This window comes from Pollachius pollachius, assembly GCF_949987615.1.
Source record: "Pollachius pollachius genome assembly, chromosome: 2".
In the NCBI taxonomy this organism is placed as follows: domain Eukaryota; kingdom Metazoa; phylum Chordata; class Actinopteri; order Gadiformes; family Gadidae; genus Pollachius; species Pollachius pollachius.
The window spans coordinates 7,105,718-7,118,217 of NC_136935.1; the positions used below are offsets into that span (position 1 = coordinate 7,105,718).

The 12,500-nt window shown below is 53.9% G+C and overlaps 1 protein-coding gene across 1 annotated transcript in view; it reads right to left on the reverse strand.

The window, feature by feature from the left end:
* The window catches only part of LOC307070972 (fibroblast growth factor receptor 2-like), a 41,773-nt gene that overhangs the window by 23,644 nt on the left and 5,629 nt on the right, over window positions 1–12,500 (reverse strand). The window contains 4 exon segments of the mRNA XM_079729786.1: window positions 218–341; window positions 2,634–2,803; window positions 6,422–6,496; window positions 7,003–7,260. Of these exon segments, the coding sequence (XP_079585912.1) occupies window positions 218–341; window positions 2,634–2,803; window positions 6,422–6,496; window positions 7,003–7,260 (627 nt within the window).

The window sequence follows — 12,500 nt, forward strand, 5'->3', positions numbered from 1 at the left end:
CAGAATGCACACACACACACTCGCATGTGCACACACACACACGTGCACACACACACACACGTGCGCACACACACACCTTAGCAGAATATGAACATGAACATGTATGCACCCTGCTTCACACTCACAATGTTAAACTAACTGTGTGTCTGTGTGTGCGTGTACGTGTGTGTGTGTGCGTGTGTGTGTGTGTGTATGTGTGTTTGAAACCAGTACTCACCCACTACGTCCAGGGTGTAGGTGTGGTTGATGGCTCCATACTGGTTCTCCACCAGACAGGTGTAGTTCCCCCGGTCGGAAGGCACCACACTCTCCATGATCAGGGTCCAGTGCTGGCTGCGTACCTGCACACACACACACACACACACACAGCTTGTCACACACCTGTTTACCTGGGACGGGTCTGTAGTGGGCTCACTGGTAGGACTGGAGAGGGGGGAAGGGGACGGACAGAAGGTGGGATCCAGAGAGAGAGCGCAGGAGAGAAGGAGAAAGACACAAGCATACAAAGAGAGAGAGAGGGCGAGGGAGAGAGAGAGAGAGTAAGAGAAAAAGACAGGTTGAGAGAGAGAGAGAGAAAGAGAGAGAGTGAGAGAGAGGGAGAAAGAGAGAGAGAGTGGGAGAAAGAGGGAGAAGGCGAGAGAGAGAGCGAGAGAGAGGGAGAGAAAAGAGACAAGGGCTCAGCGGTGTTTATTTAATTTCAGACAGAGGAACAATATTGAAAGCGATGACAGGTGGATTGCACTGGAATTCCTCGCTGATTCCCACCACGTCACTCAGTCACTGCTTCACCCAACTCTAAACCACCTCTCAGTGGATCCACAACCCTTCCTGTTATTACGGGCGGTACTCGTGCTTGCAGTAACCTCAGCCGTGGTAGTTTGTGCCGCTACTTTCCCACGACGGCCTCACCCAAGGGTGTCGCGCGCACACCGGCACACTGGCCTACTTTCACACGTGTGTGGAATGCACAGGTGTGGGCGAACAACATCGCTGGCTCTACGCGGCGAGGCCAGGCTGGAGTCACCGATCGTGTTCCTCACAATGGGGAGATTAGCCCACAGGGCTGGGCTCCGCCGCCGCCATTACTCCCCCCGGCCCCGTGTTTACCGGACCAAACCGCCGCCGCCGATGAACGGAAAGGCGGTGCACCGCAGGACACCGGTTAGACACCACAAGTGGGCACGAGCAGACACACACGTGCAGAGGCTCACGCACACACACACACACACACACACGTGCAGAGGAGCATGCACGCACACACACACTCATATACACACGCAGACGCCCACACACTCACACAAACACACTCAAACACACACACGCAGATGCACATACACACTCGCACACACACACACACACACACACACACTCCTCCGGGTCAGGGTCCGGTTCTGCCCGGCTGCGGAGAGTGGACACTGAGTGGACAACATTAGCATCCGCCGAGGTGTAATTTTGCTGCTAAACTTCCCAGAAGACGGCTAACCATTTCCCTGTAAAGCATCACCTATTAACCGGGCATCACACTAAGAGGCATGGCGCAACAACAGTGCAAACACTGCTAATACGCGCCCTAGCCCTGTTGTTTAGCATGCTAAGTGTGGCTAGATGCTTTATCTGGCACAGGGGTGCGAAGACAGGAGAGAGAATAAGGAGGCAATTGAGGAGAAGTACAAATCAACCGGAAGGCCAGTCCAAACAGACGTCGTCACCGGGCGAGAATTCCTGAATTTTCAGAGTAGCTATATAAAAGATTTAGGAGGAGAAGGAAATGAAACAACAGCAAGGCCTGTCCCTTTCCCATGACATACATCGTGAGGTATTTCCAAGAAAGCATTTTGTTTTTCCCACATAAAAAGTTTGAAGTCTGAATTAAAAGAATGTAAATCTTTTTTATGCTACAATCAATAATAATAAAAATGTGTCTGGGCCCAGGATAATGAGTATAATTCACTTTATCACACCATAATTTTCAGTTGGCACGTCACGGCTGTGATTTTTGCAATCGAGGGAAAACAGTGTGCGACACTTTTATGATTAATACATGTTTACATACACATTCCGTGTCTGAGACCGTGCGAACACTACGTTATTTCATCCGTTCATCCTTGTGGCTCGTGTTTGCTGTCTGCCGAGGAGTACAAACAATGGATTAATCTCGCTGAAGGTTGAGCCATGGTTGAATCTGTTTAAACTTTAACCAGCTCTCTGGACCGTACCCTGTGTGTCAATCACTCCTTGAATAACAACGCCATTAGCTGGAGCGTTATCCTGCGAGACCTGTTCTCCCTGATAGAGTTGTCACCCTTTTTGTCAGCCTCAGTTTTCTGCCTCTTGACTCGACGCTGGAAACACTCGCTCCCCGCGTGCCGTTTAACCCTCGGCTAGGCGCGGCCGTCGTGCCAAAGTGCAGAACCACTGACAAGTTACAGTGGAAGACTATAACCCCCCCCCTCGGTCCTCCCACGGCAACGGCTGAGCAATTTCACACTAACAACCCTGCCCTCCTCTGTTCTCTCTGCTCCCTCCCTCCTCCAGCTCCTCCCTCCCTCCCTCCCTCCCTCCCTCCCTCCTCCTCCCCTGCCTTGTCTACGGGGAAGGGTGGAAACGTCGGGGATCAGGGAGCCACGGCCTACCTTGTAGCCCCCCATGCGGTCCTCCTGACGGAAGGGCCGGCTGTTCTTCAGCCAGCGCATCTTAGGCCGGGGGTTGCCCCCCGCGGCACAGCGGAACTTGACGGTGTTGGCGGCCGGCACGGCGTGCAGCTTCTTCTCCATCTTGGCCGAGGACGTCCAGTACGGCGGACCTGCGGAGACACACAACGGGACAACGGTTACCCATCTACACTCCTATCCAAAGTGACTTACAATCAGTACATTTGTCAGAAGAAAGAGAAACAACAATATATCGCTGTCGATGCAGAGCACTGACAATCGCTAGGTTAACCCAGTGATTGCAGCACGGAGCACTGGAATATGGTTGAATGGGGGGGGGGGGGGGGGACTGGATAAGACCAGATTCCAGATACAGCAGGGTGGCGTGGAGTCTTTGGAAGGCTCAGACCAGGGCTGAATGCACCCCGACTCGGCCTTCCTGTCTGCATGACGCGACCACGAGCTGTGCGCTGCTTTGTGCGCTCGCACAGCATCACACACACACACACACACACACAAACACACACACACACACACACACACGCTTACACTTCTGTCCCGCACCCGCTGGGACACAGAAAAGTGGAAGAATAACCGGCATGGTGTTTCCAGAGGACAGAGTGGGCTCCGGACGTTCCCGGGAGAGGTTAACAAGACCGTCGCCTCGCTGTGTCAGGCCCGGGACTGACCTCTCCCTCCACTTCCTCTGATTAACGCAGCTCCCCGTGTGCCTCTGTCACATGCCAGGATGACGTCGTGGACACGGGCCAAGTGTACTTATCGCCCCTCGGCAAAACCGTAATGTATGGTGTAGGGGGGGAAGTGCTCGTTCTTTCAAAAGACACGGCGCTCAGTCTACCCACATCAAAGCCCTGCTGGAAGCGCTTGATCACGGGCGGCATGTGGCTCAGGAGGTAGAGCGGGTTGGCTGGTAACAGGAAGGTTGCTGGTGTGATCCCCGACTCCTCCTAGCGGAGTTTCGAGGTGTCCCTGAGCGAGACGCCTCACCCTAACTGCTCCCGACGAGCTGGCTGTCGCCTTGCATGGTTGACTCCGCAGTCGGTGTGTGTATGTGTGCATGAACGGTCGGCAATCTTGTAAAGCACTGGTTAGGAAAGCGCTGCAAAAATGCAGTCTGTTTACCATCCGTTACCATTTAGGGTCCGCTTTCTCCAAAAGGCACGGCGCTCAGCCTCCCCACATCGAAGCCCTTCTGGAAGCGCTCGATCACACTTGGTTCCCATAACAAATGAATCCCTTTCCCCAGCTGCCTTTTTTTTTGGATCTTTCTATCCCCGGCCCCCTTGACCTCCGTCTCTCTGCACCTGGGGGTGTGATGGTCTCAGCAGATGGGGACTCAGAAGAGGAACAGAGCTCCTCAGAGTCCAACAGTCACCCGTGCTGTCTTCCCTCAGCCCTCACCTCATCTCCCTTCAGGACGGGGAGAGGGGCGACGCCGTCAGAGCAGAGGAAATGTTCTTCTTTAGAAGTGTGTTTCCTCCCCTCCCCGGGTCACTGTCCCTCCCTCCCAGACGGTCTAATCTGCGTGCAATCTTCCATTGACACTTCCCATCGCTTGCCCTGGTATGCAGAGGCAGAAATACTTTGATAGCGTGGTCGGGGGAGAAGAAACCGCAAGCCCGCCCTCCCCCCCCTTTCCTCCGGGACCGGACGCGTGTGCTGAGCACAAGACCGGGCTATATTTAGTAAAGAACCCCCCTCCCCGCCCCAAGCCCTTCATCGTCACTCCCCCTATCATCCTCCTCATCTCAGACCTCTTAGCAGAACCACTTCAAGCCTGTCTGCTGCCTGCTGGCTCGCTGCCTGCAGAAGCAGCAGATCTGTGGGGGCAGACAGATGAGGAGGTGGAGCGCGGTCCATCGGGGCGCTGCCTCCATCAGAGGCGCCCTTTGACCCCCAGGATGAGCTCAGGACATGAAAGGTGAGCGGCGGTTCTCCTTGTTCCCATGGCCCCCTGATATCTCCCTCCTTCCGGTGTGTGTGGGGGAGAGGGGGGGGGGGTGAGGGGGGTACTTCAAACGCGGACCACCTGCCAACGGCTGTAACGAAGAGGCCAAACACTCACTGGCTGGTCACCTTGTGACCTACAGAAGACGGATGCCCCCCCCCCCCCACCCACTCCCCGACCAGCACTCACTCTCTCTCTCTCTCTCTCTCTCTCTCTCTCTCTCTCTCTCTCTCTCTCCCCCTGTTCACGCCTGTCCTTCAGAAGATCCTCCTAGAGATGAGTAGTGACTTAGTGCTAACAAACCCCGCTGAGCTCTGAGAGTGAAGACCACCGGGGTCGGGGGGGCTGGCCCATGACACAACCCACATGTGTCAAAGCGGACCACAGGTGGTCTCAGTCTCATCTGCCCCCCCCCCCCCCCCCCCCCCCCGGTTTGGGGGCTGGGGGATGCAGGAGGGGAGACACAAAGAGAGAGAAAGAGTCTGATCGAGTTTTGCTATTACCTTCAGAATACTTGGATGGAGTCCATCTGTCCCACCATGCCCCCCCCCCTTATCTAATGGATTCCAGGCAATCACAACCACCCTAACTTGGGGGGGGGATGGATGACTCACGCGGAGATGGGGGTGTGAGGAGAATCTTAACAGGAAGTGAAAGCCATCTGTACTCTGATTCTCACAGAGTGCATACAGGCAGGCGTGGTTGTGGATGTGTGCGTGTGTGCGTGCCTCTCTCTCTCTCTCTCTCTCTCCTATGTAGATCAGGGTTGTCAGGTTTCCTTCTAATGGTATTACAGTCTTCCTGGTGGCTAAGACAGCCTCCTCTTAGCATGATCACCTGAAGAACGAGGCTGTTTGTCTCCTCACTCCCAGCAGAGACGGTGGGGTCATTGTGTTATTGTGGTTGTCATTGGTACGTGCTCACCGAGGAGCTCAGCTGACTGGCTCCAGCAGGCTGACTACCAGAGAGGAGCTTCGGAATGTCAGGAATCTCTGTTCCCTGGAGTGCCTTGCCACACACACCCACACACACCCACATGCACACACACGCACACACACACACACACACACACACACACACACACACACACACACACACACACACACACATGGTGCTTGTACACAATACTGTACATGCACACTACAACTCATACACACACACACACACACACACACACACACACACACTTACACTAACACAAACACAAACCACAATGCACCACACACCTCCACGGTGTGCTGGTACACACTACTACACACCCACGCACTCCCAGACATCAATGGTGTCAGCAATGTAGCATACGTCTAGACTAGGAATGCTAAAAGTTATAGAATGGCACGGCTTCCAGAGTCGGGGAAAGATACACAAAGATACACTGAATTACTTCAGCCGTGTCTTAGTGGTGGATGAGACAGATAGTTTTCTTGTATTACCAGGTTTCTGTGATGCATCACACCGATATTGTACACAAAACCCTTTTTCAACTCAGTGTTGAACAGTGTTTCGGTGGGAGTCTGTTTTGTTTTGCGCTGGCAAGTCCTTTGCACCGCGATGTTTTCACAAGGTGGCGAGAAATGCGTCGCAAAAAAAGAACACATAAATAGACGCCGGTTGTTGTTGTCGTTGTTTCCTCGCCTTCGCAATTATCGAGCTCGCTCTTGGCAGAGCGCGCATCGCCACAGCTATGTTGTTGTTCCTTAGTTCTGCTTCCCGCTCCCAGCCTCTAACCCGTAGCGGCGGAGGCCTCGAGGTGTGAGGCATGTGTCGGCGGTCTCGAACGCGTCCCCCCCGCCCTACTTACTGATCTGCTCTCCGTCCGCGCCGCCGTCGTCCGAGCGCTCCGTGTCGTCTTCATCGTCACCGGAGGAGATGGCATCTGCACACACAGTGACCACAGTTACCGCCGGCGCCACGCACGATCACACGCACCCGTGCACACAAACCCGGGTCGTAGTTACCGCGGGCGCCACGCAGGTACACACACGTGCACGCACCTGCAACCCAGTTAGCGCCGGTGCCACACACGTACCCGTACGCGCGAGCAGGTCGCACACATTTACACGCCTGCGGCACAGTCAGACACCGACTGCTGCCATTCTGCGGTTCGTTCGGTAAATGGCGCCGTATTATCGCGTTTGGCTGCTGTGGCGAACCGTGTACACACAGAGACACATGAACTAAACGTAGCGTTCCTTTAACGGCGCCGCCGGCGCCACATCCAGATTCTACTCCATGGCCACTTCTCTCCAGACTCCTGACTCTCCTCTACAGCAGTTCTAACCCCTGCAGCCACAGGGCAGGCAGCACCGGGGGGGGCTGTCCACTGAGCCTTCTGGTTCCGAGGCCGTGCTCCGCAGGGTCCTCTGCTCCCCCCGGACTCACCTGTGACGTTCACTATGAAGCAGACGGTGTCGCGGCCGGCGCTGGTGCAGGCGTACAGGCCAGAGTCCTTGGGCGTGGCGTCGCGGACCTGCAGCACCTCCTGCTCTATCAGCGTGCGGTTGCTGGCGGCCAGTGGGCTGCCGTCTTTGGTCCAGGTGACGGGGCCCGCCTCGGGCAGCGGGCAGCTCAGACGCAGCACCTCGCCCGGGTGCAGCGAGCACAGCGTGGGCTTAGAGATTTGGTATTTGGTCGCCGCCTCTGCAGAGCACCACGGGAGGGGTGGAGGTGAGGGGTGAGGAGGTGGAGGGGTTGGAGGTGGTGGAGGGGAGGGGTGGTGGTGATGGGTGTGGGTCGGAAAGGGAGGATGGGAAAGGACAGAGGAGGGTGCACAGGAAGGAAGGAGGGAAAGAAAGGGGGAAACAAAAGGAGGAGGGAGAGGAGACAAAAGCCAAAGTGTAAGACTTTCAAACAAATCAAGAGAAGCAGCCACCAGAACACCACATAACACCATAGCATATGCACTTGATCCTCCTTTGGCAGCAAAAGGATTTACAGCAGGTAGAAGTTGTTTACTGAACAGCATGTTTTCAAACCAGAGCACCAAAAGCTTATCACCCATCCCAGAGCCAGTGTGACGTGTGATTGGCCGGTTTAACGACGCATTAGCTTAGCTGACGAGAATGAAACTCATCCCCGGCGATGTTTAAGTATGGGTGAGAAAGAGTGAGTTGCTGTGCAGTTTCCCATTGAGCATCCCATACACCGCACACATTCTGATCATAGCAGGGACACCCAGAAATATGTGAGTGTGCGTGCGTGATTGTGTGTGCGAATGTGTGTGCCTGCGTGTGTGTGTGTGCATGTGAGAGAGATGGTGGAAATGAGCAGAACAGGCAGCTCCCCGGAAAGCCAATGAATAAAGAAATATCATAAAATGGCAGCGCAGTGGTCGACACAAAGCGAAGCAGCCGGAACGTTCTAGAGCGGAAGTGTTCTCTTTTACAGAAGAAAGGGGGGTCGGGAGGTCGGGTAGGGGGTAGGGGGGAGGTGGGAGGGGGAAGGGCGTAGGGGGTAGGGAGTAGGGACTAGGGGTTAGGGGGTATGGGGGTAGGGGAGAACACTCTTCTTCCTTCAAGTCTCTGGCACAGACATTGCAACTTGGTTCCAAAGATCTCGGAGGGACTTGATTCTGACATCTCTGCGTGCTCATATATTCGGTCTTTCTTGCCGTCCTTCAGTTCTCTCCTTCTTCCAGCCTTTCTTCCTTCACTTCTTTCTCATAAGTTTCAAACGTGGCCATGGAGAATCTGGCCTGAGCCTCGGCGCAAAATCGACTTGCCGAGAACGCGATAGAACGTAAGGAAGAAAATAGTCCAGAACAATAATTCTAAAAAGGAAACTCCTCCTCTGGGGTGGGTTCCAATACCTCTCGGCCGTTCCTCCCCTCCTTCCCTAACCGCCCCCACAGACACACGCGCACAAGCCCCTTCGACTCAAGGCGAAGGAGAGGGCAGCGTCATTTACTAGGCCGTATGTCCTCCTGAGCTGCAACTGAAGCTTAGGCACTTTATGAAAAGTCTGCGCGCAGGAGTCCCGGTGTCTCAGAGGGAGCCTGGCCAGCCGCAGATGCCAGATTTCTCAGTCGACATGTTGGCCTTTGCAGAAAACGCTGGAGCCAATTCCGGTCTCCTTGAGGCCTTCTGGAAAGCCTACGAGACACGCATAAATATATGTGTGTGTGTGTGTGTGTGTGTGTCTCTGTGTCTCTGTGTGTAGTTCGTAGTGTAGCTTATCACCTAATAAAAAGATCCTTCATCGGTGGAAAATAAACAGAGGAATGTTTTATTACCGCACAAAAAAGTGTGCGCCCTTCCTGAGGGGGTGTGCAAAACGTACGTACGTATGGTTTCCTGTGCACACACGCACATATATGTGGGTGCGCAGGTGTGGCCTCAGATAAAGGCCCTAATGTACGAGGGATTCAAAAGACTTAAAACGCAAGGAGGAAAAAAAGTGCATGGGAAGAAACGACGATGTCGGACTACACACCGCACTGCTTAAGTCTGACTGATCACCATAATTATAGAGACGTAGCCGGGCTTTCCTGTACCTTAATACACACACACACACACACACACACACACACACACACACACACACACACACACACACACACACCCCTTCATGGCAGGAAGGGAAAGTCAGCCTGAGCGTGAGTGTTCGAGTCCCAGCGTCTCCCCCTTGGGCGTGGGGCCTGCTCAGGTACAGCCACCTGCATTGTTACTGTATATATTTACAGTTTCACGTTCCTGCGTCCCGGATACAATTAACTACTCCCACCCCGCGCGGCGGCCCACTGCCGACTGTGTGGTCTCGCTGGGACGGTTACAATCCAGCCTGTTGATGGATGGGACATATCTGGGCCAGCTTCAAGGTATTCTCCCTCTCTCTTCCTCTGTGGGTTCGCCCTGACTGGCGCATAGAGCTATTGTCGTCGCTAGGTGCTAGCCAACATCCACCGGCCGACTCTGCGGTCGGTGTTTGGCTGTAACGGCGGCAGACCCATTGTGGCGTGGATTTATGTATTCCCGTGCCGAAGGCGTAGGCCAACCACGGCGCAGCACGGCCGCGGCGGAGAGATAGCGATAGCAGGCGCGGGGGGGAGAGTCGGCGTTCTTGGAAGCAGGAACCCGTAACGGGGCCTCTCGCTGGCTCCAGCACGCAACACCTGGGACTTTACACAGGCAGTGTGAGCACACACATGTACACACACACACACACACACGTAGGGAGGCAGGCACGCACGCACACACACATGCATACGCACCACACGCAAACACACGCATGCAAGCAGGCACACACACACGCACACACACTAGCACACACACACACACAGGGAGGGAGAGAAAAAAGGAGAGTCTCGGGCTAGAAACTTCCATAGGGTTTCAAAGAAATATGATATGATAAATGACTGAGCAGGGATACTCTTTTGATTTGACAAATGCCATGCATCATCCTGTGTGTGTGCGTGTGTGTGTGCGCCGAGTGTGTGCGCGTGCCCACGTGCGTGTGTGTGTGTGACCACAGATACACATCAGACAGGGGGAGGAGCTGTCCCAGCGGGTCTGTGGTTATTGAAGCTCAGGCAAACGCGTGTTAGCTTGGCGGAGCTGCCTTCATGTCGCTCTTATCTACTCCCATGTCCACTATGTCATCTGCTCTTCTCCGTCAACACACACATAACCACACACACACACACACACACACACACACACACACACACACCTTGCATGTTGCCATGACCCTGAAGCTCTGACCTCGGCCAAAACACTAAACCTGTTGACACCTCCAGCATACCCGATTTTTCATGGGAAAGTACTGGTTTCCACACACACACACACGCACACACACACACACACACACACACACACACAAACTCACTCCGAAATGCAGTGGAAACAGGCAGAGTGGAAGAGCTGACCAACAGACTTGTTTTTACACTGAAGAATAAATCGCCATCTTTCTATTCATGTTCCATTTTCCCTTGCGTTGGGTAACAGGAACCGGTGCTGTTATATCAGCTCCTGAAACCTCCTTTATCATCCGCTCTCACCCACTGCTCTCCCTTTCTCTCCCTCTTCCTCCCTTCCTGGCTCGCCTGCAGTGTTCCTCAACGCCATTCCCCCCCCCCCCCCCCCTCAAAGTCTCTATTCCGGAAGTCATTTCAACGAATATTTCCATGGAAAAAAGCAAAGCAAGCCAAGTCCTCTCATCAGCGTGACTTTTCAAAGCGCCTGATTTTTCAAAGCCGTTTATTCTGCTGACGGGTGGGACAGCGAGAGGCTTTGACCATGTCAGAGTGACCCGGAGAGGAACGGTAGCCGGGGTGATGTCGCTCGGAGCCCATTGGCTGTAACGATGCAGGCATGCGTCTGCAGAGTGCAAGTCCTTCACCCCTTCCTCTGCTTTGGATTTAGAGTGATTGCGGGGTGAAAAACAAAACGGAAGATTGAGACGACAGAGACGTTGCAGACGATATGGGCTCCGACAAGCAGATCATCAGACACTCTCTTTCAGACTCTTATACACACACAAACACACACACAACCACACACACACACACACATACAGCCACATACAATCACACACAGACACACACATCCCCCCCCCCCCCACACACACACATTTACACAGCCACACACACACACGGACACAGTCCACTCTCCTAGCCATCCCTTCCTTCTATTTTTCCACCGTCTCTCTCCCTCCCTTCTTTAAATCCCACTGCTTTCTAAACTCTGTGTTTTTTTCACATTCAAATCGGACCCAGCCTTATTGTCATGACAATGGAGCCCCTCGGGCAACTGGCCCCCACACCACACAGCCTCCATGGCAACAGCTCTCCCCCCCCCCCCCCCCCCCCCCCCCCCCCTCCCCCGAGGACCCTTAACCCCTCAGGGTTAAGCCCTCAGCTGACCCCTGGAGCCCTGGCTCCAGTCTGTACCCGGACGTTACCGGGGGGCCTTCCCTCTGGCCCTCCAAAAAAGAAAATGGCCTTCAATCAAACAACAGGAATGTCTGCTCTTTTGGCCGATGTGACCACGTTTCATACTATGTGTCAGACGTGACATTTTATTTTTAATTAGACTATTTTGTTTCGAGTTTACTGAACATCCCATGACCTCATGTTTGTTTAATTTGTATTCTTTCTGCTTTTATGTGAATGCTTTGTTTTGTGGTCTGCGTTAAATGTGGAAAATGCTCATGAATAAAAAAATAAAATAAAAAAAAATGCCGTGAATAGGTCCTCAAAAGAAATCAACCAGGGTCAGCACTAAAAAACTAAACGCACAAGAGCTGGTAAAACAGAGTGTTATCATGATGATCAGAATCCACTCAGCAGGCGGTGTTGCAAGGTGGATGGGCAGTCGCTACTCTGAACGCAGGCTAGGTGGATGGGTGATGGCTACTCTGAGTGCAGGCTTCCCGGAGCAGACAGCATCTGCTCTGGGAAGCCTGTGCTCAGAGTAGGGAGGCCAAGGAGCTGGCTGGCACTCTGCCCTGCTCCTTATCGGACAGGTGTGGGACTGAATGGGCGGGCGACCTGCCCTCCTTTTCTGGCAAACACACACACACACATTGACACACACACACACAACCCCAAGCACACACATGCATGTAAACAGTCCCACATCAGCATCAACAGCGGTCACTGCCAGCCTCATAAAATCTATTGTGGTGTGGGGCTGCAGTCCATTTAGCCAGACTGCTCACAGTCCCAATGTTGGCCACACACACTGTGCTGAGCTGAGCTCCATGGCCATTGGCACAAGCCCCTTTCAACTACCCGCCCCCCCCCCCCCCCCCCCACACACACACACACACACACACACACCACCCACATACACACACACACACCTCTGTCATTAGAGCAGACCAGCTGACACTTTTATACTTTTACAACCTGACGCCTACTGTGTAGACACCACGACGTTAAA